The 17,020-nt window shown below is 42.5% G+C and overlaps 1 protein-coding gene across 1 annotated transcript in view; it reads left to right on the top strand.

Annotated features, from left to right (window-relative positions):
• Nucleotides 1-17,020, top strand: part of dnaaf1 (dynein axonemal assembly factor 1) — a gene marked incomplete at both ends in the record, with an annotated part of 69,800 nt that overhangs the window by 42,812 nt on the left and 9,968 nt on the right. The window contains one exon of the mRNA XM_080844170.1: nt 5,457-5,623. Coding sequence (XP_080700296.1) covers nt 5,457-5,623 — 167 coding nt within the window. The remainder of the gene's footprint in view (nt 1-5,456; nt 5,624-17,020) is intronic.

The following is a 17,020-nucleotide window of genomic DNA, read 5'->3' on the forward strand; positions in this document are numbered from 1 at the left end:
GCGTAAAACCCAGTTTGGAGTGATTGCGCAACCCTAGGGGAGGCACTGCCTCCCCTGCCTATAGACACCAATGCATCTGTCTCACCTCACCCTGTTTTCTGGAACCGGAAATGCGCAAATTCAGCGATTTGGATTATAAAAATGCTCGAAATGATCGGAATCATGCAGAAGTGACACCCATACCACAGATTAGTAGAAAAATATGAATATTTATTTTATAATATATATATATAGATATAGATATATACACACTACCGTTCAAAAGTTTGGGGTCACTTGAAAATATCCTTATTTTTCAAACAAAAGCACTGTTTTTTTCAAAGAAGATGACTCTTTACATTGCTAATGTGGTAAATGACTATTCTAGGTGGAAATATCTGGTTTTTAATGAAATATCTACATAGGTGTATAGAGGCCCATTTCCAACTACTATCACTCCGGTGTTCTAATGGTACATTGTGTTTGCTTATCGCCTTAGAAGACTCATGGATGACTAGAAAACCCTTGAAAACCCTTGTGCAATTATGTTAGCACAGCTGAAAACTGTTTTGCGGGTTAGAGAAGCTATAAAACTGGCCTTCATTTGAGCTAGTTGAGTATCTTGAGCATCACATTTGTGGGTTCAGTTATACTCTGAAAATGGCTTGAAAAAGATAACTTCCATGTGAAACTAGCCAGTCCATTCTTGTTCTTAGAAATGAAGGCTATTCCATGTGAAAAATTGCGAAGAAACTGAACTTTTACTACAACGGCGTGTACTACTCTCTTCAGAGAACAGCAGAACCGGGCTCTAACCAACGTAGAAAGAGAAGTGGGAGGCTCCGGTGCACAACTCAGCAAGAAGACAAGTATATTAGACTGTCTAGTTTAAGAAATAGACGCCTAACAGGTCCTCAACTGGCAGCTTTTTAAATGGTACCTGCAAAACACCAGTGTCACCTTCTACAGTGAAGAGGCGACTCTGGGATGCTGGCCTTATAGGCAGAGTGGCAAAGAAAAGGCTATATCTGAGACTGGCCAATAAAAAGAAAACATTCATATGGGCAAAAGAACACAGACATTGGACAGAGGACGATTGGATAAAAATGCTATGGACGAATTTAAAGTTTGAGGTGTTTGGACCATACGGAAGAACATTTGTGAGACGCAGAACAGGTGACATGCTGGAAGAGTGCCTGAAGCCATCTGTCAAGCATGGTGGAGGTATTGTGATGGTCTGGGGCTGCTTTGGTGCTGGTGGTGGGAGATTTGTACAAGGTAAAAGGGATTTTAAATAGGGAAGGCTATCACTCCATTTTGCAACGACATGCCATACCCTGTGGACAGCGCTTGATTGGAGCCAGTTTCCTCCTACAACAGGACAATGACCCAAGCGCACCTCCAAATTATGGAAGAACTATATAGGGAAGAAGTAGGCAGCTCGTATGGAGTGGCCAGCGCAGTCAACAGATCTCAACCCCATAGAGCTGTTGTGGGAGCAGGTTGGCCGTATGGTACGCAAGAAGTGCCCATCAAGCATATCCAACCTGTGGGAGGTGCTTCAGGAAGCGTGGGGTGAAATTTCTACAGATTTCCTCAACAAATAAACAGCTAGAATGCTTAAGGTCTCCAAGGCTGTTATTCCTGCAAATGGAGGCTTTTTTGACGAAAGCAAAGTTTGATGAACAAAATTAATATTTCAAATAAAAATCATTATTTCCAACCTTGTCAATGTCTTGACTATATTTTCTATTCATTTTTCAACTCATTTGAAAAATACAACTGTGAGTTTTCATGGAAAGCATGAAATTGTCTGGGTGACCCCAAACTTTTGAACGCTCTGCCTCCCCAGCCTCCTATGACCGCACGTCCCTGTCTGTGAGTGCCTTGTATTTTGGCTCATAAGCAGAGACAGCCAGTCTGAGGCAGTCTGTGAAGTGTTTGTCATTAAGCCGGCTCCTGTACTTGGATTTGGTGATTTTCATCTGTGAAAATGCCATTTCACAGAGGTAGGTTGAGCCAAAGTAGGCACTCACTTTTAGTGCACATGCACTGAGGAGAGAAAACTTCTCTCGGCTGACATGTCCCCAAAAGTCACTGTCCCTTGACCTGGCTTTCAGCTCTATGTCATTTTGCAAATCAACCATCTCCATGTCCACTCCACCTAGCAAAGCAAATGCTTTCTCGAATTTGTCTGCAACCTCCTCTATATCAATAGGCAGGAATGGGTTTGAAACAAATGCAGCTATATCCTCAATGACGTCTAACTCAACAAAACGTGGACTGAACTCCGCTGCCAGTTTGTCCAGGTGCACACAGTTCTGCTCAGGGTGAAAATCAGAAGAGTCTTTGATGGACTGTGACATTTTCTCCAGGTTTGGAAAGTGTGTCAGCCTAACCTTTTCTCAGATTTGTGGTCCAGACACCGAGTTTGACCTTGAACGCATTCACTGCGCTTATCATGTGGGGCAGGTGCCGGTCTTTTCCCGTGGTTGAGCGAGTTCAGTTTTCCGGTTATGTCCGTCAGGAATCCCAGGTCCAGTAGTCATGCATCCGTTGAAAGTTCCTTGCGCTCCTCGTTCCTTTTCGACAGACACGTCTTAATCTCAGGTAGCAAGTCAACAAATCGCTGCAGCACTTTGCCGCGACTCAACCACCTGACATCGGCCTGCAGAAGCAGGTCTCCATACGCCGAATCGAGCTGATCCAATAACACCTTGAATAAGCGATGCTGAAGCGTTTTTAGGCCGTAAGGTGAAGCACGAAAAGTCCTTTAGAAAATGAATCCCGCTGCACGCATCTACACATTCTTTCGCTTATAAAAAAGACAGGTCGTGGTTAGTCACCAAAAAAGTTTGTCGCTGAAATTCCAGTTATTGTCTATATGGCTTTGTTTTATGCAGAACTAGAGACTTCAGAGCGTAATAAGATTTTTGTCGGGAGCCGTGCCACGGTTCGACACGTGATCATGCTACACCAATGAGAAGGCTGCTTTTTGTCAACAGAATGGCAAAATGGCGGCTCCCGTGTAGTTTTTTGAGGATGTTCGGGTGTTTTCCTCTATCGTTAACGTTTCTAACCGCATGGGAAGTCTGAAGTCTCTAGTTCTGTAGCCTGACGATGTCATACTCATGATTCTATTCAGAATATGAGTCTGATACCGAAGCTTTGGGCTGTGATTATGGGGCGTGTTTCAACGAACCAGGAAAGAAAATGCCTATTCGCTGAATTGGATACGTAGAACCAATCAGAGCAACGTAGTAGCCTATTACCATCTGATAGATTAAACTTTTACCTGATCCCGTAGGAAGGACGGCAAAAACATCTTTTCAATCGACAAATGCCTTGATCGCGTTTCTCTGTTCCTCTTTCAAAATGAATGCGCTGTCAATGTCTGTTGAGATATGCCTGCTCACGTTAATTAATTAGCATTAAGGCTACAAGCTACAGTTAGTTTCAATGGGTTTTTTGTGTACACGTTAGCAATGATCTAACAATAATGGTCTAGAGAGCTTTAGTTAAGACAAAAAATACTCTGCAACATTCGTGTTGCACATGCACAACTAACCGAGTCAATGTAGACATTATAAAGTCGTGTAGATAGCTTAATTCACATAAAATATTCCCCACTAAGCACCCGAGACGCGGCCATCTTGGTCGGAGTTCGAATCTACCGGTTAATTCAACTCAAGCGTTGGTATCTGTCCATCAACGTATAAAGCCCGCCCTGACAATTTGATTGGTCCGGTTTCATCCTACCGATGAAACTCTCTCCCAATTAGCCCAGAGCCAGACCAAATCTCCCTGACAAAAAAATGTGTGGGCGGGGTTTGGGCTGGTATCCAGGCTACTAGTTCTGCATAAAACAAAGCCAAATAGACAATCGACTGGAATTTCAGCGAATTTTTTGGTAACTAACCACGACTCGTTCTTTTTTATAAGCTAAGGATTGTGTAGATGCCAGTGAGTGGAACGGGTTGAAACGAAAACCGTGTTCACCTTACAGCCTATTTTGCTTGAATCGAGTTTACCACTTTCACCACCAGTGACATGACATGAGAAAAGTCCACAACTTTCCCAGCCAAGGCTTGCTGATAAATCACACAGTGATACTTCTTGAAGTCGGGGAAATCTGGATTATTACGGCACAGTGCTGTAAAACCAGCGTGCACACCGCACATTGCCGGTTCCCCATCGGTAGTGATTGCCACCAGTTTATGAAGGGGGATGTTCTTTTCACGGACATAGTTTTTAAACACGTTGTAAATATCCTCACCTCTCGTTCTCTCTTTTAATTGGAGAAGAGTGAGGAAGTCCCCCTTTGTTGTAAAGTCCTGGAAAGCCATTCTGACAAATACAACAAGCTGAGCCGTGTCCATTACATCCATCGATTCATCGAACTGCAGTGAAAAGTATTCACAGAGTACCAAGTCCTTCAACCAAGTCCTTGAAGGTGCTGCAAACAGTCTCTGTGGTGATGGTCAATAGTTCCTTAAATAAATCCCCATCTGTAAAAGGCTTCTTGTGTTAAGCCAAAACAAGGCTTATACGAAACAATGCCTCAGTTGCAGCCTTACTTTGAGAAGCAGGTTTTGCGAACAGCGACTGTTGAGCCTTCAACTCCACTTTCAGCTCCTGAACTTTCTTGGCGCGGATTACGCTCTTTGGTGGATAGCAGTCTTTGAATTTTTGATGGTTAGAGGTGTGTTGCTACTCCAAATTCCCTCGCTTGGACAGTGCCTGCGACTGGTGGCACAACATATGCACACACTCTTGTCCTTTACCAAGGTAAAGATGAATTCCTCCTCCCATTCTGGATGGAAACTGTAGTTTCTCGACTTCTTTCATGGTGCCTACGCCATGCACGCCAACACTATATGGACAACACGGCCGGGTAAATAAACAAACCAACGGCAACCACGCCCACAGATATCGTGGGATAGCAGGTTTCACCAAGGTCGTCTTCGGGAAAAAACGCCTACTATCAACCTATTGCTTCACCTATTTTTCTGTTGGTGAACTGCTTTGCAACACGCACAGGCCTGAATGCAAATCCAGGTACAAGAGAACGCGTGTTCAGTTTAAAAAAGAGATCGACAGGGAAAGTCTCTGATATCGACATGTCGATCATGATCGACGGGTTGGGCACCAGTGCTTTACAGAGTCCAGTAATTACTCAGACACAGTCATATCGGTGGTGGTAAGCTTTTGATAAGCTCTACCTCTGATCTTAAATGTTGATGTAATTGACATAAAGTGCCTATAGTGTGCATGTATTGATGATACTAGTGATGGTGACAGCTAGCTCTTAGTTGACCCTGATGTAACACCCCTCTTGTGGACATGTGTGTTTGTAGGGCTTGTGCTCTCAGTTGACCCTGATGTAACAACCCTCTTGTGGACATGTGTGTTTGTAGGGCTTGTGCTCTCAGTTGACCCTGATGTAACAACCCTCTTGTGGACATGTGTGTTTGTAGGGCTTGTGCCGAGGCGTGGGCTGCAGAGGGGATAGAAGGTGAGAGAAGGGCGAGGGAGTTATGGGAAACTCGGGAACGCAGCAAGATACAGGAGAGCCTGGATGCCCTGACTGCCATGCGAGACAGAGGAGTGAAGCAGTGCAAAGCCAAAGAACTGCAGAAAGGAGGTACATTATCAAACTATTATGACACATATTCACATGACTCATTTAGACTAACCGTTATGGTTGTTACACCCAAAGTTAAGGACAATTGCATATCAGAATATGGAGCATAGCTCACCTGTTATTGTGTTTATGGAGTGTTATATAAAGCTGTGTGGTTTTGAATGGGCTACACTGTAGTAGGCTACTATATATGCATGAATCAACATGTTTGTGTAGTTATCAACATATAGGCCTAGGCTATAAATGATCTGAATGAGAAATAGTGCAATCAGAATTTGTTTACGTTACGTCATTTGATAACAGTGTGTATTGACAGTGCTTTGGCATTCACATTCATCACACCCAGCTGACAAAATGTGCTGTACAAGGAAGCCACCACATCATTGCAATCATTAATATCTCGACACAGTTTAAACACCAAGGTGTATTGACTATAGCCTAGGCTATAAATGATCTGAATGAGAAATAGTGCAATCAGAATTTGTTTACGTTACGTCATTTGATAACAGTGTGTATTGACAGTGCTTTGGCATTCACATTCATCACACCCAGCTGACAAAATGTGCTGTACAAGGAAGCCACCACATCATTGCAATCATTAATATCTCAACACAGTTTAAACACCAAGGTGTATTGATTATTTATTTCATCATATGGACCAAGCATTGGTTCACAACGATGCGTCTCAATAGTGAAGATGGCAACTGAAATCCACCTACTCTAAGCCATTATCCTAATCTAAGACAATCTTGACACAGTACGCCGGGCAGTGGCACTAACTACGTACTTAAGTGAAAGTATAGATACCTGGTGTAAAATATTACTCCAGTAAAAGTGGAAGTATGCACTTTGAATTTCCACTTAAGTAGAAGTATAAAAGTATTTGCCTTCATATATACTTAAGTATTAAAAGTAAAATTACCTTAATGAATTATGGTTCTAATGGCCTTTTATCATTTTCACATCAAAGCTCCGGCTCAATCAACTGAAAACACTAATGCCAATCTTTAAATAGTGTCTTACATTTGTCTATTAAATAGTGCACAAAACATTGAAAGCTATCTATTGCCATTAGGTAAGACAAAGTGGTTATGAAATACAAGAGAACAACTATTTAATTTTACATTTATTTGGAACTTAGTTGCACATTTAATTATAAAAAAAATGTGGAGTTAAACATAAGCTCCTTTACTATATCACATCTGTCTGTCTGTGTTACCCTTAAACATAAACATTGAACATAAATCCTGATTTATGTTTCAAAGTATGATAAATACCATTACAGGAACTTGTTCCACAAAATCAGAGAATGTGGTGTTATACTAGTTTGTGCTGAAGACTAATGATAAATACCATTACAGGAACTTGTTCCACAAAATCAGAGAATGTGGTGTTATACTAGTTTAGCTGAAGACTAGTGATAGCAGTGATATTCCACAACCCTAGGTACAAAAACAAAACACTTGACCTCAGATCAAACGTGAAGAAAGAAAATGTCATTACAGGAACTAGTTTTTGCATAAATTGCACAAAATTAGAGCATACCAGTCTGCACCGAAGACTGTAAAGAAGTGTGTAGTGATACCTTTACCGAGGGAGTCAAGAACTGCATGATAAAAGTTTGCGACATCGTGTGCCCTGATAAAAGGCAAGCATTTTAAAATGTGAGCCTGAGCAGAAACACCGTTGATTGTGCATGTTTCTTACACATTTATGTAGCGTTACGTAGGCTGCTTGAGCATAAAACAGCCTCAAACTGCTGCAGAATTCAACGTAGCTCGCGCTCAACGTAGCTTGCGCTCAACGAACGAACGCAACTGAACAAACCGAAAGGACAAATAGCGCTAATCCTGATTGGTGTAATTGTGAACTCACTTTGACCTTTCATTATTTGATTCGCTTTGGTATAAAGGAACGAGAGGGTTTACTAAATGCAATGGAGTAAAAAGTACGAATTTTCACTTTGACATGTAGTGGAGTGAAAGTATAAAGTCTCACAAAATAGAAATACTTGAGTAAAGTACAGATACATAGATATGTTACTTAAGTACAGGAACGAATTACATTTACTTCGTTACTGTCCACCACTTTAGAACAGTGCAAATTATCCATATGATCGTGTTTAAATACCTGTTTTCCGTATGAACAAGCCACCGCATTAATTCCCATATTGTTGCAGAGATGTTTCCTTTTACCTAGATCATAATTTCTTACGAAGTGTATCAACACTTAGCTCAGTAAGTCAGTGTAACGAAACTCTGGAACTATTATCACCATGACAGCTGAAATGTTTGTGCATAGTAAATATGCAAGTTCCATCATACATCTGATTTCCACCATAGAGAGACAATAAATATATTTACATTTGAAGCACAGACAAGATTTATTGCAGCCGCAACACACACAATTAAAACAAGCAGATTAAAACTCAGCAAATACCGCACAATTCAGGTGCACGCATGGATTAACACGACCTTTGGAGGTAAATTACACATACACGATAAGACAAATGTCACTTGGAGCCTATTTTAAGACTTCTCCAAGCTAAATGTAACACACTAGACCCTTTCACAATAAACAAGCAAACAAAAACAGAACAACAAAGACACCGTCATATGTCTAGACGTCAGTGGAGCCAAAATATAGTGGTTGAGCTTGGTTGCCATGTCTGATCTTTTGTGTGATGTTATGGCTGCAACGTCAAAGGTCATGGCCGCAACAGAGCAAGCACACTCTCGCAGTTCGTTCACGAAACGCATTCTAGTTGTCATTGTAGTACACAACGAAAAACAGTTTGGCGCTCTCCAGCAGCAGTTTGTTTAGATATATAAAATTGACATCAACACACAAAGACACAATAAGAGCATGACAAATATGACAATTCAAGGACAAAGACCAAAATACAGATGCGCCGCGGCAGCGGACACGGACACAAACACTTAAATGAATTATGATGTTCATGTGTTTCTTTGAATGACAGCAGTCAATAAGTATAATTTTACATGTTTTATGGTAAAGGTAACCTTAAATTACTTATTTAGTGATCTGGCGCTATATTTATAAAAAATAAAAAAAACGCACCTGTGTTCAAGGTTACAGTTGAGGATGTCATATGCCCTATTCTGACATTCTGTGGTCTGATTGAGAGAAAGTCCAGGATCCATGAGCACAGTGAGGTAGGGAGACCAAGATTAATGAGTTTGAGGACGAGCTTATGGGGGATTATTGTATTAAACGCAGAGCTGAAGTCCACAAAGAGCATTCTTACATATGTGTTCGGGTGTTCCAGGTGGGACAGGGCTGTGTTGAGTGCGATGGAGACAGCGTCCTCTGTGGATCTGTTTGCCTTATAGGCAAACTGGTGGCTGTCCAGGTCCACAGGGATGTGGTGTCTGATGTGTGCCAGTATCATCCGCTCAAAACACTTCATGATTACTGGGGTGAGGGCGACTGGGCGGTAGTCATTGAGGCAGGTAATGGCAGATTTTTTGGGGATAGGGACGATGGTAGTGGTCTTGAGGCAGGTGGGGACTACGGCTTGTTGCAGGGAGAGGTTAAAAATGTCTGTAAAAACTCCTGCTAACTGGTCGGCACATGATCTAAGTATACGTTCGACACCCCATCAGGGCCAGTGGCCTTGCTGGTGTCAATTCTACTCAAGGTGGACCTCACTCGGTGGTGTTGAAGAGTGAGAGTCTGCTCCTCCTCTGACCCTGCCTTCTGATGCTCCACTGTTACCCCACTGTGCTGCTTGTCAAAGCGGGCAAAAAAGCGGTTTAGTGTGTCTGGGAGGTCCTTGTCCTTGCTAACCAGTGTGTTCTTATGTTTGTAGTCAGTTAGGGTTTTGATGCCTCTCCACATGCTCCTGGCGTCCTTGCTTTCAAAGTGACCCTCAATGCGCTGCCTGTACTTGCCTTTGGCCTCCTTAATGTCCTTTTTAAGATCTCGTCGGGCGGTGCTGTAGGCCAGTGTGTCACCTGACTTGAAGGCAGCATCTGTCATCCTGAGCAGCAACCTGACATTACCGTCAAACCACGGTTTCTGGTTAGGGAACACCTTGATGGTTTTGGTGCTCAGTACTGTCGCGCAAAACTGAATGTAATTCAGGACGTTAGAGGTGTACTCCTCCAGGTTGGCTCCCTGCGAAAATACCTCCCATACTGTGCTCTCAAAACAGTCCTGTAAAGATGTAGCAGCCTCCTCACTCCATACCTGCACTGTCTTCACAACTGGTTTGGATCTACAGACAACTGGTTTATAGGATGGAATCAGTGTCAAGGAGATATGATCTGATGATCCGAGGTGTGGGGATGGTGCAGCTTTATATGCCCTCTGTATATTTGTATATACTTGGTCCAGTGTGTTTTTATCTCTGGTTGGAAAGCATACATTTTTGTGGAGTTTTGGTAACACTTTCTTGAGTTCTGCATGGTTAAAATCCCCTGCCACTATCAAGGCACTCTCTGGATGTTGGTTTAGTTGGCCGTTAATAAAGCTGTACAGTTCCTCCAGAGCTAGTGTAGTGTTCACTTGTGGTGGGATGTAAACAGCTAGGATGAGAGTTGCAGAAATCTCCCTTGGTTAGTAAAACGGCCTGCATTTCAAAGCTATATATTCCAAATCTGGGGAGCAGTGTCTCCCAACGACATCTGCAGCCGTGCACCAGTCATTGTTTACATAGATACAGACTCCTCCCCCTCTGGTCTTACCAGAATCTGCAGTCCTGTCAGCTCGATGCACAGTATAGCTCGCCAGTCCGATGGCTCCGTCCGGAACGGAGTTATTCAGCCAAGTCTCTGTGATTACAGTCAGGCAGTTGCCCATGTTGTTCGATGCAATCCTCAGCCTAATTTCGTCTATCTTATTGACAAGTGACCGGCAGTTTGCAAGAAAGAGACTGGGAAGTGGTGGTCGGTGCGGGTTTCCTAAAGTCATCTACCTCAGTCCCATCTCAGCCTAGCATAAAAACATAAATTCATCTCATGCCAAAAAGTTGAATAAGTCTTCATCTGTCTTACGCCAAATAAGCCTTGGAAGTTTTCTACCTTGAAAACCTAACTCAGATAGCTTGTGGTAGATTACACTGTCCAATGTATATTATGCACAATAATGTTCCTTCATCATTTCATCCTGAAATAACTGAATTGTTCATTACTTTAAGTAGTGTCTCATTTAATAAGGGCAGTGCATGTTTAAGTAGTTTTGTAGGGGTGGGGTCTAGTACAGGGGTTCCCAACCTTTTCGACTCTGAGGCCTATTTTTTTAGTATTTGTAACAGGTCGGGGCCCAACAGACACCCCGCTTATTTTAGCGAATCTATATTCCATTAGGCTAATTGAATCTATAATCCATTCATTCTAATTAATGAGCTATTGTTATGTGTGAGAAAAAGCAACATCAGCACCTGCCACAGGTGGAAGCCTATAAATAAATAAAAGAAAATCTAACTCTAGATATTGCATCAAAATTGTATTGTGCACCAGAAAACAGCAAAAATACACACAGAGAACTTAATTGCAGTAGGCCTATTAGTGCACAGCAAACAAGCAAGGAAATCAAACCAGAAAAGACCCAAAAGATAGCATTCACTCAAAACAAGTGATGGAACATGCAAACAAGACCACTCAGCTAGGCCTAATTCAAATAGGTGATTCTTCAGACATGCAAACAAATAGGTTCAAATAGGTCAATATAATGATCAGAATAATTTAAATAATGAATTAAATCTGTGGCTGCAATCTATAATCAACATAAATAGCACCAATCATTCCTGGGCAGTCGTTTGAGTTGGTAGCTGTCCACAGAAAAGCATAACCACTCCAATGATAACGCACAAAAACAGCACTAATGCAATACTGACGTCCGTCGAATCCTATACATTCACGAGTAATCACTTCAGACAGCGTGTATTTTAGACACTGTTGTTGGTATTTTTTTTTCGTGCTCTCTCGCCGTCAAGCAAGGAATATATGCGAAACACAATGCTGCCACTCGACGGTAAATCGTAACAATTATCCCCTGAAGCAATTCGGGAACACCTCAGTCAGCCTACCGTCTTCAACTATGTTGAAGAGCCGACACTCACCACCAACCCAAACTGATACAGCGTTGGTAACCTTTTCACGGACTGGTCTAGTTATTTACCTAGAAACGTCGTGGAGTGTGGGTTGGCATTCATCTAACCTGGGGCTGCTTTCTGTCGGGTGCTTTGCATTAAGGTGATAACTTAAAGACGAGTTGCTTCTGTGACAGCTAAATTCAGCTTGACAAATGCTACACACAACTTTAGATTTGTCGATTGTTCCGTCATTTTGCCTCTTAAACAGAAACTTTCCGCCAAACAATCCCTCAGCTCTCCATCTTTCACTACCGCCTCGGTCGCTCCTGCCTAACTGACTCTGACTGTAGGCACGCGCTGGTTTCGTGTCAGTGGTCAACGCACACCGGAAGTAAACAAAGTTGCGTTAACTGCATTAAAATATTTGTATCACATTAATCTCGGTCACAATCATATCATAGATGTACGCGTTAACTTTGACGTTCTTAATTAATATTGTTCTCAATTTAAAATTGCGCGGCCCACCAATGGGGAAAAAAAAAAATCTGACCACCAATGGGTGGGAAAACCTGGTCTAGTAGGCACGTGAGGCGGGGATGTGCTTGTGCCATCTTCAGTGCCAGGAGTAAAGTAAAACGGCTGGTAGTTTTGACATTCTGTTTAGTCTTGTCAGAATACAATTAAATCCGATGTTGCGCAGAGTTCTAATTGCAAGTAAAAAAGTCGTTCCTCCATTACCTCGTTTCCACCGGGGCCGGCCTGGTGCCAGAGCCGGGCCGGTGCCCAATCTGGCACCAGTTCTTGAGTTTCCACCGGGGCCGGGTTGGTGCCGGAGCTGAAAATCGGGCACCGGCCCGGCTCTCTGGACTTGCTGGGGCCAGATCGGGCTCCAACTACGTCACAGAGGTGGGCGGAGTTAACACACCAGAAACAGAAATATCCGCCGCCATTTTTTTTTAGCCGTCGAACCAAGATGCTGAGTGAAAACGATGAAAACATACATGGAAAATCGATCCAGTAGTGGACCATGGATTAAATAAATAACTAAGTAAATTGACTAAGCAAGTTCTTGTAGCATCTAGCTGCTAGCTGTCGTGGGGTACTTCTACAGTTGTTATGCTATAGTCAACTCCCATCATGAGCTGCATTGCCTTCTCGTAGAGAACTCGTAGTTGCATCATTAACTGAGACCGTGATGTAGTGCTGATTTTGTATTGTGTGTACTGTAGAAGACGTGCCACTTGAAAACGAAAAAAATAAAAGTTCTTGACTAAGCAAGTTCGTGTAGTAGCTAACTAACTAGCACTAGCTGCTGTAAGGTACTGCTAAGGTTGTTATGGCAACTGGTTAATATCAGTGTACTAGCTAGTCAACTCCGATCATGAACTGCATTGCCACTCGTTTGATCTACGTGAGGAAATATAGAAACCCGTGGCCAAGTAAACAGAACTTTAACTTTAGGTCGTATGGTACTACATGGTATTAAAAAGTTAAACATAATTAAAGTTTTTATCGAAATGAATTTGCCTCCTCGCTGGAAGAAGACCACTCGTGAATAACTCACAACGGTAACCATAGGAGCATGTCATAACATTCCATGACGTTTAGTTTTGGTGCTGGAACCGGCTCCGGCGGTGGAAACGCAGGCCAGTGCTGAAAGGAACCGGCTCTGGCTCCGGCTCCGGCACCGGCTCCGGCTCTGGCACCGGGCCGGCCCCGGTGGATACGAGATACATGTGTCTGTTAATGTGTTGGGCATGCCAAGTGGGGCTCAAAGAGTCATTACATCTCAACACAACACAACACCTAGAACCTAGTGATGGGACTGAGAAATGTGCTTATCTGTATATTTCAATTAGTTAAGTTGCCTTTTCAACAATCATTTTATTTACCAATGGATTCACTGGGAGTGCATGTCAATACTATTCCAGTGTTTGTATGAAAGCAGTGTGAAGAAAAGTATTGATAGCAGCGTTTCCGTTGTCCAGTAATTGCCGGACACATTTTTTTTTTAAATGTCCGAAAATATTAGATCTCACTGGTCAAATTGTCTGATAGGAATTTCTTAAAATCCTTATATTTAGGCCTATAAAGCAAACGTGCACTGCCCTTATTATGTTTTAAAGGAACAGGCTATTCTGCCGTTTGAAAGTTATTAAACAACACCCATATGCTGCATTTTAAATAAAGCGCATACCGTCGGTTACAAACGTGGAGCGAACTGAGAGAGAAAGATCAAACATGGCCAAGCAGACTAGCCTTAAAAGCTTTTTTCAGAGGCCAAACGCAACTGATGAGGTTGAACCGTCTGACGAGGATGAACCTGTAATACCTGCAGTGTTGCGTCTGAACGCGTTTCATTTCATTCTACTGTCTATGCCCGTGCGTGAGTGCGCCGAAGTTGCTTAGAGGCCGAGAGCGGTATTGCAGACAGATAGAGAAATTCGAAAAATTAGTTCATTTTTTGGAGCTGTGAACTCAGTTAATTGATGAATGAATTTGAATTTTGAATTATGAACTATGAACTGAACTAGTTCATGTAGATAGTGAACTTTCCAAACACTGAATACCTGAAGCCCTAGATCAGGGGTACTCAATAGGCGGACCGCGGTCCGGATCCGGACCCAAACACGATACAATCCGGACCGAAGCCAAAATCAACCTTCTAAATTAATCATGATCCAAGCAAGTTTTCATTGATACGTGATTTCGTGGTATTTATTTTTGTCCTACTCGATGTTGTTTTTCTATCTTCCGTATGACAACTCACTCAAATTTTGACCACGATTTGTGGTTCACGCAGGTTGTGAGTGTGATTCGCAACAACACTTCCGATTTGCAAACGGTATCTTTTCCTTGACCTAAAAAAAACATGGCGTGCTCTAAACGTGATAAAAAGAGAAAAGTGGATACAGAAAATCGCGAATTCAAGAAAGAATGGACTGACAACTATGCATTTGTGTTGCCTGTAGGGAGCACCAAACCAATGTGCTTAATCTGTAATGACACGGTTTCTCTGGTCAAAAGTAGTAACGTGAAACGTCATTATGAATTAAAGCATGGACACTTCGAACGAAATTACCCCCAGAACTCTGAGGTAAGGGCCAGAAAAATACAACAACTGCAATCATCCTACCAAGCCACGTCCAGTGTTATAGTTCGATCAGCCACACAGCAAGAGCATGCAACTGAAGCCTCATTAAGAGTGGCATGGGTCTTAGGCAAACATAAGAAACCGTTCTCTGACTCAGAGATTGTGAAAGAATGTATGCACGAAGTAGCAATGGCCCTGTTTGAGGGAACTAAAAAAAATGAGTTCATACAAAAAATAAACCAATTATCACTGTCCGATTCCACTGTAAGGCGAACTGAGGTCCTTGCCGGTGATTTGCTGGACCAAATTAAGTCTGCCATTAAAAAGGCTCAGTGCATTTCTCATTGGCTTTGGATGAATCTACAGACAACCAAGACAATGCACAACTTTTGGTGTTCGTCAGATTTTTTGATGAAGAGAAGGGAGAATTCAATGAAGATGTTTTAGGCCTCACAGCCCTCCATGGACACACACGAGTGGATGACATTTATGAAGCAGTGATGCAGATGTTGAGCGACAGAGAGATAGACCTGAAGCATGTTGTTTCTATTGCTACTGATGGAGCTCCATGTATGACTGGAAGAGAGAGGGGATTAGTGGCACGTTTGAGAGCTCATCAACCTGACCTCATAGCATACCATTGCATCATCCATCAGATGGTTTTGTGTGCCAGTCTTGAAGAGAAGTACTCAGAGGTCATGACAACAGTCATGAGACTTGTGAACTTTTTGAGGGCATCATCTGCTCTGCAGCATCACTTGTTGCGCTCATTCCTAGCAGAGGTGAATGCAGAATTTGTCCGGTGGCTTAGTAAAGGCAAGGCAATGAGTACAGTAAACTGGTATTGCCTGTATCATGTATTTACCACCGGATGTCTGTATACAGGGCTCGAAATTAACCTTTTGGCTTACCAGCCAACATGGCTGGTAGATGAAAAAATTTACCAGCCAATCATATTTTTTACCGGCCAAAATTAAACCTGCCATTTCAGACCTACTCTGACATTGTTTGTAATAAACAATCTTTACCTATGATTTTAATATCATTGTTAATCACTCTCAGAATGGATTTAAAGAAATCAACCAATATTGCCCAATTGGCTGGTGACCGCCGCAACACGTGCTGTATCATGCTGTACCCGGGAATCCTTAAAGGCCCTCCTTCACGATACGTTAATTATTTAATGAACTTTTGCATTCACAATTTTTTAAAGCACATTCAAGAGTTGGCTATTAAAAATGTACTTCAGATGAATTAATTTAACCTCATAAGAAGCGCTGCATTAGGTCTACAAAAAAATATCTAAATTAAGCTTTTAAATGACACTTATATGATAGATAAATATTGTCCAACTAACACTACAGCATAGATATTCAAAAGCTTATTATATTATACTAGTCTTACTGATCTGACAAGAAACCGCATTGAAAAAACAGAGGGAAGGCAAACAGTACCTCTGCTTCAATGAAGGGGGCGTGCGATAGCCCACCGGTCGGGGATAAGCTTATTCAGCCATTGCTCTTCTTCTACGCTTATACTACCACCGTCAACGTATTTCAGCCACTGCCGTGGCTCCCTATTATTCGCAATGAGCCACCTACTGCAACATGCCCTTGGTGTAGCTGTAGCTGCTGTTGTGGCTGTTGTTTCCTCCTCCCTAGATGTTCTCTGCACCTTTCCTGGAGGTGATGCAACGGCAATGAATCGGCACATTATTTTAGCTTTCGTTTATCTGCGTTAACTTATGTGTGGTCAACTAAGTCGGTTTCAACTTTTCAACTTCTCAAAATATTAGAACTTTATAACCTTTGTATTCGCTGGCAAAATATTAGAACAGTGTATTCGTGCCCAAATTGTTATTGTTGGTGAAGTAAACATCAGAGATGCTTTGCTACAAGCAGAAAACTGCAGGAGCTACGATTCGGTGTTACAGCGTAATCCTTGATGGCAGTGTGGTAAGAGCATTCGCATTGTTGGAAACCCTTCTGCATCCTCAGCAGGTATCTCAGGGTCACCAGCGTTTCGCCCCTAAGCCTGTACGCTTCGCCTGAGTGGGGCAGTGAAGATTAACCTTCACCAGCAGAAGGGCTCCATTTGCGATCTCTAGTCAGCCACACCCATCTTGAGCTGGTTTCAGCTGCTATGGCTATCTCCCCAGTGGCTTTCTTCAGCTGCTTGGGTTCCAAGCCAACCCTCTGTAAGAAATATCGCACTGATGTTGCTGGGAAACCACGGCAGCCAACCT

This window comes from Sprattus sprattus (genome assembly GCF_963457725.1).
Source record: "Sprattus sprattus genome assembly, chromosome: 8".
NCBI classification, from domain to species: Eukaryota; Metazoa; Chordata; class Actinopteri; order Clupeiformes; family Clupeidae; genus Sprattus; species Sprattus sprattus.